This window comes from Euprymna scolopes, chromosome 1 (assembly GCF_053919585.1).
Source record: "Euprymna scolopes isolate OS-2025 chromosome 1, ASM5391958v1, whole genome shotgun sequence".
NCBI lineage: Eukaryota > Metazoa > Mollusca > Cephalopoda > Sepiida > Sepiolidae > Euprymna > Euprymna scolopes.
In genome coordinates, this window is record NC_136482.1 from 132,450,362 (window position 1) to 132,470,649 (window position 20,288).

A 20,288-nucleotide genomic window follows, 5' to 3' on the forward strand; every position below is an offset into this window, starting at 1 on the left:
GTTTTTCTTTGTTGTCAGGTTCCGGAAATTGCTTTGATAAAAGTCTTCACACCGCACCCTATGACAAGAAACATATGCAACTACAATGGAGCAATTGCAAGAGAAAATACCAGAGGCACACAGACTTATGATCATACAAGGAACAAATCAGATGCAGTGCATACATTCATGCCTATAATTCTGAGAAAAGATTTCATTGAATCAGTAATTGACTAGTTTTATTGTTATACATTAGACAACTGAAATCCAGGCTTGTTTTGATTGGAAATAATCCTTCACCTGAAAAACTATGAATTAAACTTTTACAAATCAGTATCATGTCTGTTTTTTTTCTTTCTTTTTTTGACCAGATCAATTCTGTTATTAGTATTGATTTCCCAAACTCAGAAAGTTACCAATATCAATAAGTAAACGTGACACCATGGAACCAACACTCAGTCAGTATCCACTTCACTAACGTTGTCTCTCAGCTACACAACTAAATAAAATATTTTAGATCTGAAGAGAACAGACTTTTGGTTTATTTTCAGCAGCATCTTAACTCTCACTTTCTGTATTTTGTCCTTTAGTCTACACATTCCATGATCACTCATGCTTCTGATAAAAAGGAAAGAATTGCTGCGGATTTTTTTTTGTTGTTGGCATCTATCCATCTAATACTTATTGTTGGATAGTTTTTGACCTTGAATCGTTTTTTTTTTTTTAAGCTTCTAACATAAAGTAGCTTCATGCTTTGTCTGGAGCAATGCTTAACCAATTGGAACAGTTGTAAACATTTTGATAATGCTGTATAAGCCAATGAAATATTGCCAAGTGTTTTCTATTTGAGCTATGAGTCAGATAAGAAATGTGGATTTACCATTCCATGCATCCACTCTGGTTCGTTATTACAAATTTTTCTATATTACCATTCCTATCACTCTTCAAAGCATAATGCTGACAATTATTTTTTTAATTCTACCACAATCACTAATGAAAAAAAGATAAATCTATTAAGGATCTATATGTCAATAAAATCAAAAACAAAAAACAGAAACCATAAAATAGTTATTAAACCATGCCATATTCATCACTGCTAACTTAAGTTAAAATTCTATCCACAAAAACAATAAAGAAAAACTTGGACACAATGTTAATGCAATTAAGCTCCATACTCTCATTGTAAAAATTAATATCAAAATGAAATACTAATATATAGCTAGGTAAATAATCTTTAATAAATTATATAAATTTAATTTACGTTTAACATATTTGTAATTGGTGCTCTTAGTTTTATTTGAGACATTTTTTTTTTACAATGTTCCAGCTTTGATTCTATATAGCATTGTCTGCTTGAGTAAAAAATTTTAAAATAAGCGAAGACAACTTCTTCATGTTTGTATCTTTTATGTTAATTAAACTAGCAAATATATAAATACTCCTATCAGTCACATTTTTGCTAGCCTGCATAGATATCATGAAAATCAGGCATACACTACACTACCTTCTCTCAATGGAGAAAGTAATGCCTTGAAGTATGGTATCATGATCACCAAAGAGATACAACACTACCTCTTGGTGGCAATGCCTGTAAGGATCATATCAAGACCGCAGAACTGATACATTGTCTTCCTCCAAAAGAGGAGGTAATGCCTCATAAGATGGTATGATGATTACAGAATATATACCACACTACACCTCCAAAAATGTAGGTAATGCCTGGGAGGATGGTTTCACAACAGAACAAAGATTACATAACTCCCCACTTTTGAATTAAACATTGGAAGATAGTACCTTAGTCTAAAATACTATAGAAAGCTGAATTGAGCATTAATAATAGTACCATACACTAATAGAAACAAAATAGTATAGATTTGGTTTCAAACAGATACAAAATCCGAATTAGTAACAGATTATAAGACAAATTCATGTATATTTTGCTTGCATTAATTAAGCTTTGATAATTATGCATTGAATTATTTTTCAGTATTAAATATTTACTAAAATCAAGCAATTAAATAATGTAGCCCCAAACGAAATTAAATATATATCTATTAATCTTCATTTTGTTTAAGTTGACACAATGTAGCCAGTTTCCCTCATCCTTGCATTCATCATGTAATTAGCATTCCCTCCCCTATATATCGGATGGTTAATTTAGCAGTTGTGATCCTTATTTATAAATTAACAAAAAACAGGAAAGTAAAATGACTCCTGGGAAACACCAAGTTTGTCCAATTAAATTGTATAAAATTCTTACCTGTACAAATTGGGAATTAACTGATCTTCATCGTGACTCATACCAGATCGGAAATGAGTGATACCAACATCTGTCTGCTTAGACCAACGGAGATCTGATTGTGGGATAAGAACGTGACCCATGGACAGCATACCCAATCCACCCAATTCTTTTGGTGTGTAAAACACGACTGGGGGAAAACGACTAGGCATTTTAGAGTTGAGTCCAATCTTGATACGGGTTTGAATTTTGTTCTCACACTTGACCAGAAGGTCCAACAGTTCTTGGGTATTGACCACAGCTTCTCGGAAGTATGTCATCAAGCCAATAAGAGCTGTGTTCCATTTATTGACAATCTGAAAGAAACAGAATTTATGTTAGATTTTTTTTTCATTTTTGGAAATAAAAAGATATATATTTTAGTATAAAATTATTATATAGACTTAATTAAAAATTGGGTAAGAGGAATTTATAAAATGCATAAGAATAAGATCTTAAAAAAATGATGCTCAAATATCAAATTAATGTTATTTTCAAAATAATCTATTTAAATATGGATATTTTCATTATATAATTAAGCATTTATAGTTTATACTGCAAAAATAGTTATATTTTCAACTGGGTAGATGGCTTATTCATATTATGTTGATAAGATTTGTATATTTTAAATTCAAATTTTTTCTCTTGTATAATAAATTTTATTCCAAGTCTTTTTAAACCTGTCATCATTTCAATAAAAAATACTTCTTTTCCACACATTAAAATCTGAGAATTTTATAGAGTTTTTCAAGTATGCTGCTAATCAATTTAGCAGTCACGTTTAAAACTAACCTTTTTACACTTCCTAGATCAGTATGGAAGAGGTAAGTGAGGAGGGGTCCAGAGATCAGGCAAGTGTATGGGAACCGAGTTCTCCACACAAGCGAACACACAAACACAAACAGATGACCTTACGGCAAACATGATTATCCCCCGATGTGATTCACTCTTGTGAAGAGCGTAATCGCCTTTAGATGTGTAGTTGGCAATCCCATCCTCAATTGTTAAATAGGAATTTGAAGAATAAAGTCACATGGTCTTCTTGCCATGAAATGAAGACACGAAGTATGCCTATATATAATTACAACCAAAGTAAATTTATTTACATCTAATTACAAATTAAAAATTGTAACAGTTCATAACGGAAGATAATTAATGAGTAACGTTACTTGCATGAGTTTTTGATGAGAGGTCGAACATCGGTTCAGCTGTTTACCAAAACCGAGAAGTGTTTCCGTTACATCTGCATTTGTTGCAAGGTCCAGCGAAAAGAGAGTGAATGATACAAACCGGAAGTGAAGGTAGCTGTATCGCCCCCCCCTCCCCATTCCTTGGGGCAAAGAATAATATTACCAGAGTTAAAGGGTGATAATCGTGTTTGCCTTAAGGTCATCTGTTTGTGTTTTCGCTTATGTGGAGAACTCGGTTCCCATAAGTGTAAAGAAGATCTTCATAAGAAAAATAAATCAGTTATTTTTAAAATATTTGTTAAAAGTCAATATCCCATTTAATGGTAGGGATGCTATTTTTAATAGTATGCTTATAACCTCTTACCAGGTGTCGATGGATACTTTAACAAATATATAAATATAGTACACTGAAATTTAAACATACAATTCTAACACGCAGTGCTAAGCTCATAACTCAGAGGTGCATAGATTGAAACTATGTCCTGTAACCAGTTGTTAGGTTTAAACATTAGATTCTGGTTCATAAGACAACAACAGCAATAACAACGAAACTCAAAGGTGTTAAGAAAATCAGTTTTAAAAAAAAGTGTTTTTCACAAAACTGACAGACATGTCAAAGATTTGGAGGGGAAAAAAAAGAAGCTCAATTCAATAATCAGAAATGCAAAATTTTTGCTCTTGAAATGGATATTTAAATTCAACACTATCAATTAACATTCCATTTTGCCAGATAAAGTAATAGTTTTCAAAAATTCACAGATAAAAATGGTAAAACATGACAGAAACAGTGTTTAAGTTATGAAAGTTGTTCACTATGTGTTACTAATAGAATCACTTGAATGTTTTTGTTCATATATACTTTTGTCATTACTAATCAGCAGAGCATTACCACTGTCAACTAAGGCTGCATATGTGGTGTGCCGTTGTATAGAAATGAAACTTGGCCAGTGGAGGTTGAGGACATGCGTGGCATGGAGAAACATGATATAAGAATGATACAATGAATGTGTAATGCAAGTCATAAAGACAGGTTTACATCTAATGGCATCAGTGTGCACAGCAGGAAACTTTGATGGTAAGACCATGTTAAAAAATAGAGGAGAGTTCTTGGGTTAGTAAACTTAGAAAAGTTGAGGTAGCAGGTTCACTGCTACAAACCGTATAACTAAATGATCTGACAGAAAAAAAAATATAAGGTTATAGTCAGCTAACATACTTCCTAACTTCTGGCATAGCGCTAAGAGGTGACAAGGCAAATCAGTTCCTTGACTTATTGTTCTTCAGTATTTCTATTGTGAATCAGTTTATTGAAATAAAATATAAGAAATGGACATTATTGAAAAGTATACAATAAAAATTAAACAAATTATACAGATAAAAATAACATAATTAGTCTTTATTTGCATGTTTAATAACAAAGTTAAATAAGTTTTTATTTGAATTTATATATGTTTATGAAAGTATAAAAATTAAATTACTGAAATCAAAATAAAATTTCAAACACCATTAAAAAAAAAAAAAAACGTATCTAATACATATTACCAAAATAGTCTTAAAAGATTTCAATATTTCTAAAAAAAGTAATAATTTCAATAATTCTTAATTAAAATAAGACCAAAAAAACTTTTAAATGATTATTAAATAAAAAAAAGGATCGGAAAAACGTAATAAAAAAAGAGTACATGCACAGGGGAGATATAGGTGTGAGAGAAAAAAACAAAGGAACTGATTTGCCTTGTTACCACTTCCGTTAGCGCTATGCCAGAAGTGAGGAAGTACGTTAGCTGATTGTAACCAAAAATAGATGCATACCATTTCTGGTATTCTATGAATCACCTTTTTCTTTTTTTTTTTTAATCAAATCTGCATTGATACTGTTTCTACTGCTTTCTGATTTGATGTTACCACTATTTTTCTTCTCGTTAGGGGTAAACTGTACTCATTACAACCAAGAAGCAGAACAGATTAAAAGGTAAGATGGTCAAAAGGTAGAGTGATTTAAACTGGGTTTATCTTCAACTCTGTATCGATTCAAACTGTGCGTACCTTTGTGAAAGTTGTTGATCCAGATGCCATCAAAATCTGACGGACACGGTTGTGAAACCGGTTCATAGATTCTTCATCAACTCTCAAGAAACACTGAGCTGTCCTTTCTTTTGTTATTTCATTCTGCAAATTCCAGACTCCATCTCTGTGAGTAAATTCTTCATGCGTAGTACGACACTTTGGAAGAATGCGACATTCAAACCCAGACATGTTGAACAGCAAGTTGGGGTTATCCTTACTGTAAACGGAAACAAAGCTATTTTCCCATTGAATAGTAGTTACAGAGCGGGGTAACCGGTTCTTAATGTCCCAAAACACGGCACGGCCCCTAAAAAAAAAAAAAAAGAAAAAAAGGGAAAAAAAAAAGAATTAATCTAAGAAAAAAATCATTTTCTTCGATGAGCATGCAAAATTAAATATTTTTCATAAAATATGACACTAGGTGATAATCATTTAAAAAAAAAAACATAAGTTACAAACTGGATTATTTGAACTACTATTTTCATCTTGGTTGTTATTTTCATGTGTTTCAGATGATGCATCTTTTCAAACTTAGGAATCTTTGATAAACATGATGCAACAGTCAGTTCTAAATGACAGTCTTCTGAAGGTTAAAAGTTCAATCCTTACTACAGGTTATAATAACTAAGAATAAAATTAAAAGATTTACTTAACACTTCTACCTAATCATGGCTGATAACAGAGCAATCGATCCTTGTGGATTAAATAAAAGGGCTTACTTTAAAATCCTATAATTTCCAAGTTCAACATAAAAATTCCCAATTTGTATTATTTGGATCATTCGGACTACTATAACATCTTGAGAATTATTTTCACAATGTTTCGGCCAATGTAACCTTCAACCATTTTCATGTGTCTCTTTTCAAACCTGGGACACCTGAAGAAGGTCGGAGGTTATAAACGGCTAAAACATTGTGAACTTAACACTCAAAAATTATAATACAAATTATTAATCCTTATTTCAAAAATTCTGGAAAATTAAAAGTTCCCAAGTTTAAAAAGATGCGCCTAAAGAAAGTCAGAGATTATACCAGTCAAACATTGTAGAAATACTAAAATGAGAATAGTAGTCCAAATGATATAAATTATCAATCCTCATCTAAAAAATTCTGAAATATAATTTTTTTTTATTTATTATTTGTTATATTAATTCTTAAACTGTTTTTTTTTTGTCTTTATATAAAGGAAAACCAATTCATAAATAAAAGCACTTTTTAAGCAATAGAAAATATTTATTTATTCATTTTTACTTTTGTTTATCTATAAAATTAAAAATACAGAAAAATAAAATCATGAAACCTAAATTTAATGATTGTTCAATTCTACATTCAACTCTGTAATCAAATAAATGTCTATCTTCTGTATTATCAAAAACAAATTGTTTTTTTAGAAAAGAATTTAGTTCAACTTTGCTTCTTTGTACAAAGAAGCAAAATTTTATTTACATAATGTAAAAAATTAGAACATTTGATATTCTAATTTTATACATTTTATTAACGACACACATGTTAGAGGTCCTTCTCTAAAGCGAGTGCTACCACTTTGAATGCATGTTACCATGGATAACACATAGAAAAAGAATGAAAAACAGTAATAACAGTTGATTTCACATGGAAATACATTTATTTCTCACAGAGAAAGTTTGTCAAAAACATACACAAGGGATAGAATGAAACACTATATCAAAAAGGGGGTGAAAATCGCAAACATAATTACTAACAAAATATTAACCATGTTAAAAGTTTTTAAATACAATCTAAATAAACATGGACTGCAATAGTAAAAAAAAAATATGATAGAAAATAAATAGCTGTGTGAAAGTCCCATCTGAAGTGCAACCAAAAGCAAGATCTGGAAAAACTGCGACAGCAGTATGGAAGCTATACAAAAATTTGAAGCTGAATCCAAACAAATTCAACTAGCTTTAAAACCAAAACAGAAGATAAGCTTCATTTTTGAATCTCATATATGTAGAGGAAGTTTTTGTTTTGTACTTCATGATTGAAGTATTCATTCTCTTGTTGCCAGTATAATATAAGGGAGATAAGCTGAATATGGTTCAAGAGAAATAACACTGAATCAATGTGGGGTTTCTTTCTTAGCTTTCCTTTTTTATTATTATATATCTTATTTTCTTTCTTGTGATCATGGCTGAAAATAATCTGGTTATTCTTTATGGATATTTAGAACATGACAATGATGATTCAATCTTTGACCACATTTTATTCAATTGAACTATATGGACATCGATTTTCCTAAAAGAGTCGTTTCTAGCTGAACTATATTCACGGGGAGTTTAAATATCTATATCTATCCGAACTTCACATGTTTTCCAAGTTGAATTCTCTCAACAACTCATCTCTTTTCTATGTCACATGATTAAATCAACTAATCAGATTCAGTTCCCGTATATGGGGTTACAGATAACCTCAAAGGTCATAAGTCAATCATACTTAACAACTCAATGCATCTAGAAAATCATAATTATACTTTAATTTAAAATTATATCAAGTGATATCTCATTATTTGCCATGTAGAATTTTGGAACATTTTACTATTTTCGACATTTTTACATATTTAAATGAGAAACAAAGTCAGTATAAAATAAATTTTTTTCCACATTACAGTAAGAAGAAAATGTTGTTTTCATATAAATTAAACATTTAACAAGATAAATTAAAGAATTTTAATAACAATGATTTGATAAAAGAAAATGTTACTTACAAATTGACATCATGCTTCATAAGTCTCATTCTGGAATCTCTTGGCCAGCATTTCTTGTTGTTATAACCAACAATATTTTCATTGTTTGGATCAGGGTGTTCAGTCAAGTAGCGTTGGATCAAATCACGAGCTTCTTCAGCAGTGAATCTGAATTAGAAATGTTAGTAATATGAGATTAGTCTCCTATTGACACACAAGACAATTATATTTTTGCTTTCAAAACAGCAATCTAGCACTAGATCTTAACTAGTGGTCAATAAGTAAACATTGTAAATAACAAAATCATTTTAAAAAATACAACAATCGAGTGATTAAATAAAAAGAATTATCTTATTTATTCAAGTATATTTAAAATCAAAGCTATCATTTGAACATAATATCTAGAAGAGAAGGTAAATGAGGCGCAATGATACAAATCAAGGTCTCATCAAAGCCTGGTGAAATCATCTACATGAAAAAGTCGAATGTTGAATGAACTGTAAAACATTCACAAGAACTCATCTATCTACAACCACTGTAAATTTTCCTTTCTTTCTCTGTGTATCTAAAACTAAACAGAATTGCCATAAACAAAGCTTCTTTCCAAGAAATGCATACCTGTGAAATACAATACCACAAGGTAGCTTATCAGCTGAGTATAACACAATCTTTTTCAAGTTTAATGTAAACAAATTCTTGTTGAGCCATCGTTTTAATTAAATTCTGCCCAGTTTCAAACATTGCTATCAATTCTCAGTGTTGTTTCACCAGTGACCAAACTCACTCAGTAACCCATATCCTTGAGTGGTTTTTTGCCTATAAGATGACTCAATAATATATTAAAAAAATAAAATTTTAAATGACCCCCTCCACCTACCACTGACTCTGCAAAATATTGTTAATAAAGCAGTGCAATATCTTAGAAAGATGTACTATATAAATACAGCAGTTATGTATTTCTGTAATGATTCGCCATTATAAGCAAAACATGGATATCAGAAAAAAAGAAAGACAAATCAATAGAAATTCAACTGAAAAAGAAATCTGTCGATTTACAACAAAGCCAGCAACACATATATAAGCAGCAGCAGCGTCTCAACATATGTAAATGACCAAGCTGTGGGACAGGGTAACATACCAGAGGAGGAAAAAATGCATATACCTGCAGACTAAAAAATAAAAATGTTAATTGACCCAGAGAGGGGAAAAGCAAGAATGCTACCATATTGTTCCTATTTACAATACCTCCCCACGGAACAGAGTTAGACACCAGGGTCGTTTTTTTAACGTGGAGAAAAGGTACAAAAATAAAAAATTGTCTCAGTCATGAATGACTATTCCTCCACTGACAGAACAAGAAATGGAAGTGCAGCATCTGAAGAACAGATACTGCACTTTGATCTTGGCCAAAAGGCCAATTGTTACTGGCTTTAGAAATACGTATTAGGCGGCTTGTGGAAACAACCGTCATTAAATGCCTTTTCTTTTAACGGATAAAATACAAGAAACTTGAATTTCTTTCCCTTGTTTCTTTGCGAGACTTCCATATACAACGTCGGGTCCATGTTAAAATGTAACAAGCATGTCACATAGTTTATTTGGCATTGTTACAACCAGGTTTTTTTCACAAAAAAGGGTTCAAAATAATAATAAAAAAGATTACTACTGAAGAAAATTCAGTCACAAAGGAAAGAAGAGATAATGAACTAAGAAAGAAAACTTGGAGAAAGAAAAAGGATTGCACGGGTCTGTGAGTAATATCCTTTGTTTGCTTTCTTTTCTTCTTTCTCCTGTTTTGTCAGTCACATCTTGTTATCACAAGAGAGAAAATCATAGAAAAATAGAAAAAGTAAGTAGATAGTAAATAAGTTAGGTAATAAAATGAACCAGATACAGTTCCTTATAAAAATACTGAAGGATTTTGCTGGTTAATTCACAAAGACAGTTTGCGATGTGGCTACTTCGGAACAAACCGGCTCACACTTGAACAGCATACATGCTATAGGTGATGGTGACTGGCACATGTGTGAAGTGCAGACAAGGGATCTGGAAAGTTTGTTTTTTGGGGTTTTTTTTTTTTTTTTTTAAATCGCAGGATTGTCTGAGCAAGGAAAGTGCAGTCATCCTATTGACTAAAAAGGGGTTCTGTGGGAACTTTATTTCACCATCAATCTTTAATGTCAAAGACAAAGTTGTAATATTACGAATCAGTTATATAATATTAAAGGGGAAATAGTTCCTGTTCATTTGACGTATCAAATAACTTATTACGTTTTAAATAGAAATTTAGAATTAAACATTTGATTTGAACATATTTATATTTTTGTAAATTTGTATCTTGACTATTCAAATGATACCTAACTTCCAGCTGAGAATACTAAATATTTCCAGTTTCTTTTTAAATTTTATGGATTATTAAAATCTTGAATTTAAAAAAGACATGCCCAACTCTTAGCATGAGATATGCTGAGTGACTTATAAATATTTTTTTTCTATTTGTATTTTTTTAAGCTGTGCCTGATGCTTTTATTTTTCAGTATTTTAAACTTGGAATCTTATAAATCTAATACTGAACACAGAAATATTAATTTTTAAAGTCATCTTTAATTTTAAAACTAATGGCAAACAAAATTGCTTGGCAGTTAAGTAAGACACTTGATATTAACTAAGCTGAAAATTGGGTGGGAAAAGTATAAACAGTGATATTTATTGACGTAAGCTTTGGTGAATTTATCATTTTTGGCCTCATTGAAACACACCTAGTTTTTTTTGTTTTTTGTTTTTTTTTATTTAAATATTATTGAGCCCTTTCTGATTAAAATGAAATATACTTATCTAAGTAGGATATGTAATATAATTTCAGAATATATAATTATAGGGATATATCTCCAAAACTCTCAAACAGACACAAATAGATGTAAGAAATACTGACCTGAAAAATATGTGAATTCTGTCAACATATCGGCAAAATAGCCTGATAGGATGCGCACTTTCAGTGTTGACATCCTGAAATTAATTTTATTTCATCAATTAATGGGGAGAAAAACAAATTGTAAAATAGTTGATAATATTTAAAACACAGCTATAATTGTAAAAACAATAAAAAGTAAAAGTTGAATTTTTTTATCATCAACATAAATTACAAAGTTCCTTCAATAAGTTTCCAGACTTTTTTGTACAGGCATTTAAATTTGTTGTAGACTCTTGAAAATTTAGTATGTCATTGTTATATATCTTATGAAATGACTGAGACGAATTTTTATGATTTCAGGTGCAAATAAACAGCTACAACAGGAATTGGAATAAACTCTTCTAAAGCTTGATTGTCACAGCTGGTGAATTTCAAAAATGCATTCTGGACACTTTAGAAGAACAATATGCAATAAAATTCTGTTTTAAACTTGGAAAAATGCCACAGAAATGTATGGAATGCTCCAGCTGCTTTTGGACCATCTTGCATGAATTGAGCATCAGTTTTTGAGTGGCATAAAAGATTCAATGATGGCAGGGAATCTGTGAGGGATGATGAGAGGTATGGGAGAAGTAAGGAAGTCAGAACACCAGAGCTGATTGGCAAAATAAAGAATTTCATGGATAAGGACCATCATGTGTCTATAGAGACAATAAGTGAACAGTTAAATATTAGTGTGGAAACTGTACACACAATTATTCGCAAGGAACTGAAGATGCAGAAGATTTGCGCAAAATTTGTCCCAAGGCTGCTCCATCCTTGTCACAGATTATTTGACCAAGATGAATATAAAGACAGTTCTTCACTCTCCTTATAGTCTAGATTTTGCTCCCTGTGGTTTTTGGTTATTCCCTTAGCTCAGGGAAAACCTTAGAAGCTGTCATTATGAGACAATTAAGGAGATGAAAGAGGCTGTGACGAGAGTCATTGGCACCCTCATACAAAAAGACTTCCATGAAGCCTTCCAGAAATTACAGGAATGGTACAAGTGCATTGCAGCCAGAGGAGATTACTTCGAAGAGGATAAAAATTTCATGTGTGTACTATGATAATACTATAATAAAAGTATCCATACAAAAAAGTCTAGAAACTTATTCAAATCACCTTGTAAGTATTACTTAAAAAAGTCTTTATATACAAAAATAATGTGATAGCTGTAAAATAGCAAATAGCCTTAAGGGATCAAAATTTGTTTTTATTCAAATATTTTAAATCAGAAACAAAAAAAGAAAATTCATTTAAATGTTTAAACAATTTTTGTCAATACATCCTTCAGTGATTTTTTTCCGCATTTTCATTTTTTTTTTAATGCAACAAAGAAAATCTAATTTTTCTAATGAATTTTATTTCTTTAAATTCTAATATACGTCTACTATTTTATGGGCCTAACCAAAATGGCCCAAGTGATCCCAGATGGAATCAAAAGAAAATTTAAATGGTGTATTTAGATGCTGCAAAGTATTTCAATATAAATCTTAATCAATCAATAAAATGATCATCCACGAACAAATAAGAAAAAGAAGAAAATTGTAAAACACTTACTTGGTATGTAAGGAAATCATTTGGCATCTGTGGTGGTCCTGCCATTTCACTGGCACGGTGCAATCCAAGGACAAGTAAATCCATCACTAATCCATAAAATTGAACAATGAAGGAAGAAAACTGAAGTCCTCGGATTATGCCATAGGAATTGGTGTGGTTCATATCCTATTAAAAGAAATAAAACAAAAATATACAAAATTTTATATATTTTTCTATTTTAACCCCTTAGCAGCTATTCTTAAACATAATCGAATTTTAACAGCTAAAATCATAATCAAATTTGTTCCACAGCTCAAAATCTCTTTTTTCATCAAGTTTCAAGTCTGTAGACCAAAAAGGTCTACAGACCTTGATAATATATATATATATATATATATATACACATATATATATATATATATATATAGGAAACATCAAAATTGTTTATATAGATGGCAACATTTCGTCTTTATTTCAAAATTTCTAATTGATTTCAAGAAATACAAGTACAATTTTTGAAAATATTTTGTATATTTTTGTCAACTTTTTTTTTTCAAATATTGTATTGGGTTGGGCAAAAATGTCATTTTTTATCAGATATATATATATATATATACAGTGATGATCATATTTATTGGCACGGTAAAATAAAAGTTAAATTTTGTCTAATAAATTCTAAAAAAGGGATTAAATTAAAGAAAATAACAAAGTATATTATGTATTTTTAACTGGCCTTTCCGATGCAGCAATCGGATTTTAGAAAAAATAAATAACAAAGGAACAACAAACATAATTGCAAAAAACCCTTGTTCAAAATTATTGGCACGGCTTTGTTTTTCTTTTAGTATCAGTATAATATCAATCAATTTCCGGTTTACATGCTTTCTGAACTTTTTTATAGCCATATTATGCTTGTTTAACGCTAATTCAGTGAATAATTTTTTTCAGATAATTTTTAGATAGCGATTTATTTAAACTATTATAAGCGACTAAATTATAATTTTCAATCGCCATGGTTAAAACTAAGGAACACAGCGAAGACGTCAGGAAGCTTGTTGTAGCATGCCATACCAATGGGGAGGGCTATGATAAGATTTCAAAGAAGCTAAACCTTCCCAAATCCACTGTTAGAGCCATAATAAACAAGTTCAAATCGCAAGGCCACGTTATGAGTTTAGAGGGTAGAGGGAGAAAAAGGATTCTTTCCTCAAGAGATGAACGGAAAATTGTTCGACAAGTAAAACATAACCCAAGGATCTCTGTTGGGGAGATTGTTGATGAACAGAGCACCTCTGGAGTGAATGTATCTCGACATACAGTTGGTAGAGTTTTGAAGAGAGCTGGTTTAAAAGCATGTCGTCCGAGAAAGACTCCCTTATTGAAGCCTATGCACCTGAAAGCAAGGCTAGCCTTTGCAAAACGTCATATTGATAAAGATGTTGCATTCTGGAAACGTGTTTTATGGACTGACGAAACGAAAATAGAGTTATTTGGCCATAATAAAGTGTCTTATATTTACAGAAAATCTGGCGAAGCTTTCCTGCCTAAGAACACCATACCCACAGTGAAGCACGGTGGAGGCAGTTTGATGTTTTGGGGATCCTTTGCTGCCTCTGGACCAGGGCGACTTGTTAAGGTCACAGGTAGCATAAAAAAGGAAGATTATGTTAAAATATTGGATGAAAACCTGAAAGACTCTGCTAAAGAGCTCTCACTTGGTCGTCGTTGGTGGTTCATGCAAGATAATGACCCAAAGCATTCGGCTAAACTGACTAAGAAATGGCTTGAGGACAATCATATTAATGTTTTGGAGTGGCCATCACAAAGCCCAGACCTTAATCCAATTGAAAATTTATGGAGAACATTAAAATTGAGGGTAATGCAAAGGAAGCCTAAGAATCTTATTCAATTGGAGGATTATTGTCAGGAAGAGTGAGCTAAAATTACTACTGAAGAGTGCAACAACTTGGTTGTAAACTATGAAAAGCGACTGAGGAAGGTAATCAAGGCCAAAGGCTATACAATTGATTATTAAATAAATCGTGCCAATAATTTTGAACAAGGGTTTTTTGCAATTATGTTTGTTGTTCCTTTGTTATTTATTTTTTCTAAAATCCGATTGCTGCATCGGAAAGGCCAGTTAAAAATACATAATATACTTTGTTATTTTCTTTAATTTAATCCCTTTTTTAGAATTTATAGACAAAATTTAACTTTTATTTTACCGTGCCAATAAATATGATCATCACTGTATATATATATATATATATATATATATACAGTGATGATCATATTTATTGGCACGGTAAAATAAAAGTTAAATTTTGTCTATAAATATAGTCTATGTATATATATATATATATATATATATATATATATACATCAAAAAATGACATTATTTTTGTACCAACCTAATACTTGTATTTTATTTATTCAAATAAATCATCCCAAGAAAGTCTTGAAATAAAGATGACACATTGCTGAATATATTAAACAAAAATTTTTTTTTCTTTTTTCCATCATCATATATCATTAAATAAGAATTTGAGAGAGTGCGGAAGAATCCTCTAGAAATATCAACTTGAAGCGATTATTTTTCTATTATTAAACTAATATAGAAAATTCAACACCCACATAAACATTGAACAATTAAAAATTTAATTGAAAATAATGTTTGACAGTAACTGATATTTTTAACATTCAGTGAAAAAAGAAGAAACAATGCATCTTATATACATCTGAAAAATTATGTTACAGATCAAATTCTTCTTTAGTTAGGAAAATTTTACAAAGGCAAAATTTTATAGAATGTAAAGAGAGAAGGAAATAATTTAAACTGTAGAATCACCTTGTAGTTTATGACAACGTTGTTTTTGGCTGTCATGTAATCAGCAATGTTATGGTCAACAATGAGACGCAACAGTCTGTTGAGAAGAGTCAAATCGATCTTCTCATACATTTTCTCAAACTTGGATTCCAAAAGAACATTGCACTCTCCTTCTGCAGTGTCCCAAACATCCTGCAAATTGTTGATACCTTTAAGAAAAGAGAAAATTAAAAGACTTTTTAATCTATATAATTCTGAATATATATGTGCATATTTACACATCAATGTAAACAAAATGGTTTGCATTATGCCAAGTTAAGACACACATTTTTTGTTTTTATAAAAGATTTATACAAATGTGATGAAACCCTTAATTTGTATAAAGATTTTTAAATGATAGCTTTTAAAAAATAACTACACTTTTCATTTTAACATATAATTTTGTTCTATCTATTTTGGGATTTTTTTTATGTGTCATCGCTTATCAAGGCAGAGAGTCAATGAAAGGATAACAGTTATATATAAGAAATCTTTGGTTTTAACATTTATGACCAGGCATAACAGGTGCTGATGTTGATTCTCTATTCAATGCAATCTCAGTCCATTGTTTCTAACAACCTCTTCTGTAAATTGGTTTCAAAATTTATTATTTTAGTGTTATTAACTAGGATTTGTCTTAAACTGGAGGTGGAACAGTTATGTTTTTGTAGAGGTTGATAAATCAAATTAGAATTTACAAGATGCCTGGTGAGGCGACAAAATATGGTAGTGATGGTCTTTAAAAAAGTTTTTTAGAAAAAGCTATTTACATCAAAACTTAACCTACAATTAATAATTTAAATTGTTAACATCTCTTGAACAGTCTGAAAATATTCTGACTTCAAGTGCCCGTTTCAGACACATTTTGACAATCTATTTTCTTTAGTATATTTTTTTATTTGCGTTTTTATTTTATAATATGACAAAGAATCAAAATCATTCGCGATACACACGGAACATATTCATTTCTTTTATTTTAACAAAAGATCATAAGAAAAATTTTTAATTTTTTGAATGGTATAATTAAACAAAAGCTTTCTGTCATTTTTAACAATGGTTAGTTAAATGAAAAAATGCTGCCTAAATATACTCATAATATATTACATTATTTTTCTTGTTATCAGTCAAATAAATGGTTACTTTAGTCCTTGGGGACAGGATTAAACAAAGAAAACTACAAAGTGAAAAATGAGACTCTTATAGGGTTCAAACTCGTGTCTCATGTGACGCTGGATTAATGAACCATATGGTTAGAAAAAGTTGAATTTGTACAAATAATATCTTTCATGCTTTGCAATAACTATTTGTTAATGTTTTTTACTACTGAATAACCACCATCTTGAGAATGCTTCAACAATTATAGTGAACTTGTTATATAATATTGGAACTTCAGACAGTATAGTATAGAAACAACCCAACAGGCCAGTAGTTACATGACATAAGAAATGAAAATTAAAAAGTGATTGAAATATCAACCTTGACACCATTTATAGACAAGTAATGGTGGAGGTTCAGTATCAGCTGGTTTGATCCATTGAGGAAACAGTCGTCGTTTGTCGGCTTCATACCACAAGTACTGATCTAGATAAGCATCTGTGATCTTTTCCAGGGGTTCAACATCATAGACTGGAACCAAGTGGCTGTACAGATCCATGAATTCAATTCCAACCTTTGAATATTAAAAAACAGAAAGTTACATTTACAAAATAGAAACGACCATAAAACAAAACAGCCAATACAAAAGAACATTCAAAATCACCACCTTTAGATAATTTTTTTTTAAATTTTAAACATAATAAATAAAACATTAAATCTCAAAATCATTTTTGCTTGGAAATAAATGGATAGAAATGAATGCTAAAACCAAAATGTGAAAATAATCTTATTTTAGATTTATTTTTTATTCAATGATCTAATCTTTAATATAATAGCATGGCTCTACATTGCGAGTGATTTTTCAAAGTGGCGGCTAGAAATAATGAAACGCTTATCGTTTGGCGATTGCATTTCTTTCATTGACAATCTTCCAAAGCTCACTACTGAGTGAAAAATATGTTTTCAACTTTTTTTTTTATATAAACTGAACAAAGTTAAATTATTTAAACAATAAAAGTTTAATAGAACAATATATCCCCTTTTTCTTTAACAAAGGCTGTTTAAAAAATATCTGAAGTACTTAGAATGTTTATACATTCAAGTATCAACATAAAATTTATTGTATATTTAGAATTACACTTATTAAAAAAAAAAACAGAAAAATTCTTATGATGTACGTATTCGTCACAGAACTAAGATATCATATTCTAAAAATCATGTGGGTTTGGCTAGTAACTTTTCTATTTGGCTAGTAAACGAAAACATTTAGTTGTCAAAAGTCAACTAAAGATAAGTTTGTCCGTAAGCCCTGAATAGGCAGTGTGCTTGTTTTAATATCTAATTGTACAAGTACTACTATTTTGTGTGTGACAACAAAATACATTCAAGGGGATACATCAACTGACTGATGTTTAAGTGCAATACCAATTTTCTGGCACTCTTAGTTCCAGAATTGGATTAAATATTTTATAGGACTATCCAATTTTACTTCAATAACTCATCAACACACCCCTAACCCACTAATTGTATACCTACTATATTTCCAAACTACTATGGATTGTTAAAAATTTAAACAAGCATTAGAAATAAACAATTGTTTACGTTTAATACAAAGGCTGCCACTTGAATGCGACCAGAAAACCATAACTGGTTAAATTTAAGCAAAATAAAATCACAAATAAAAAGGAAACTACCATAACTACATGCAATGTAAAGAAATTGTTGCAACTTTTCTATAGTTTCAGAGAAAAACATTACATACTTATGTGTCATACTGACATGTTGCACCTCTATTAAGATTGGTTATAATGTAAACAAAATGATAAATTCCAAAAATTACGAAAAACGACTGTTAGAAAAATAATTATAATTAAAAACAATTTTTTGAAGTAGCTGTTTTTCACTGTAAATTAACCTTTTAGAAGTTCAAAACCAGGGTTAGATAACAGCATTCTACAGTTTAAGTTGCTTTGCGCAAAATACAATGACACTATCTTTCGGGTTAGCCATCTTGCTTTTTATCAATATACAGCAAATTTTTTCTGAAAATCAGCTCTAGTACATCTTCTGCTAGACCATTTTTTGGAATTTTTGGAATTTATACTAATTTTGATATGGCACATAAGTTTCCCCTGAAATACCTTGGTTTTAAAATACACAGTTGGGTCAGACGACACACTATAAAGTTGCACTAAGAAATTAATGGTATACTATACAGATAGCCATCTGTTGGCCGCTCAGTAAACTAGTTTGGTGAAGTGATATTATCAAGTTCACGCTCATGATTTTGTCCATATAAAAAGAGGTTCCAGACAATTAGTTGATGGAAAATGGGTGTTGCACCTCTATTAAGATTGGTTATAATGTAAACAAAATGATAATTTTTTTTATGAAAGTAAATATTAAGTTATTTTTTTATTAGTCATTAGAACTGAATATTCAACACTCAAGACACTCATTTGGAACCGATTAAGCGTCTTTAACCATTACATCCTCAGTACACATTTGTTATAAAAATAACAACCAAGATGAGAACAGTAGCTTGAATAACACAATATACACACGCAAAAAGAAAAGTTCAATCAAATTTAAAATTAGATTTTAATAATTTAACAGACATTTTTAATAAAACCTTCATATTAAAAAAATATAAAAATTTGCACTCAATCTGATTGGGGAGAGGGGTAAAATATATAAATTTCTTAAAACTACTTTTAGACTTAATTTATTAAACGATTTTGCAGTAGTTTATATCAAAGTCTACATTAAGAATCTCATGACTATGTAATATATTAGAAAGATTTTATGTAATTTATGAAAGTTTCTAAATTCAAATGAATAAATGTGAAAGTTCAGCCCATTTCTCATTTTAACAGTAAAGTCAAATGCTGTATCTTAAGTTAATTCAATTTTAGATAATAGATGCACTCTTTTTTTAGATGTACATGCAGTATCAGTCATATGGTTAATTTGAAAATTGACTTTGAAAAGAGACATTTTATTAATTAACTATGATTTGTTGTGTTTTTATTTAATGATTGTTTTAATTTTAATATAAGTTATGTTTTCCAATATTGTTTTATTTCCTGAATTCTTAGCACTTCTGTTCAAATCTTTCTTGATTAAATGATTTGATTTTAAGCAAATTGCAAATGAAAAGAAACTGATTTTTTTTTTCAAAAGATAAATTTTTCAAAATTACCAAAATGGTAATATTTACCTCTCTATGAATAAATGAGATTTTGTTAAATGTTTACAACAAAGTTATGAATGAAATGCTTATTTCACATTAATGTTTCAAGTATTTCACATAGCAAACTTTGCAAAGCGATATCGAACCAACAAAGAAAGCTAGTGTAAGCATGAAAATGTATTATTTCTAAAACACTTTTCAAAGAATATTTTCCTACCTCTTTGAAGGCTCTTTGTGTGAGCAAGTGACGTTTAATACGAGACAAAGCTTCATGAGGATTATCATAAGCTTGTTCAATCAAACCAAGTTCCTCTCGCTGTGACTGATTTAACCTGCTTTTTACACTGCAAAAAAGAAATTAAAAAGAAAATTATCAATAATTATATATGAACAATACATTTCTTTTCTTTGTTCATGTGCCTAAC

At 30.2% G+C, this 20,288-nt stretch overlaps 1 protein-coding gene across 1 annotated transcript in view; it reads right to left on the bottom strand.

Moving 5' to 3' along the window:
* LOC145269232 (pre-mRNA-processing-splicing factor 8) overlaps positions 1 to 20,288 on the bottom strand; it is a 110,163-nt gene that overhangs the window by 37,718 nt on the left and 52,157 nt on the right. Inside the window, exons 19-26 of the mRNA XM_080124886.1 lie at positions 20,081 to 20,207; positions 17,052 to 17,244; positions 15,558 to 15,745; positions 12,731 to 12,895; positions 11,150 to 11,223; positions 8,239 to 8,385; positions 5,494 to 5,821; positions 2,240 to 2,574 (exon numbers count right to left, since the gene is read on the bottom strand). Coding sequence (XP_079981012.1) covers positions 2,240 to 2,574; positions 5,494 to 5,821; positions 8,239 to 8,385; positions 11,150 to 11,223; positions 12,731 to 12,895; positions 15,558 to 15,745; positions 17,052 to 17,244; positions 20,081 to 20,207 — 1,557 coding nt within the window. The remainder of the gene's footprint in view (positions 1 to 2,239; positions 2,575 to 5,493; positions 5,822 to 8,238; positions 8,386 to 11,149; positions 11,224 to 12,730; positions 12,896 to 15,557; positions 15,746 to 17,051; positions 17,245 to 20,080; positions 20,208 to 20,288) is intronic.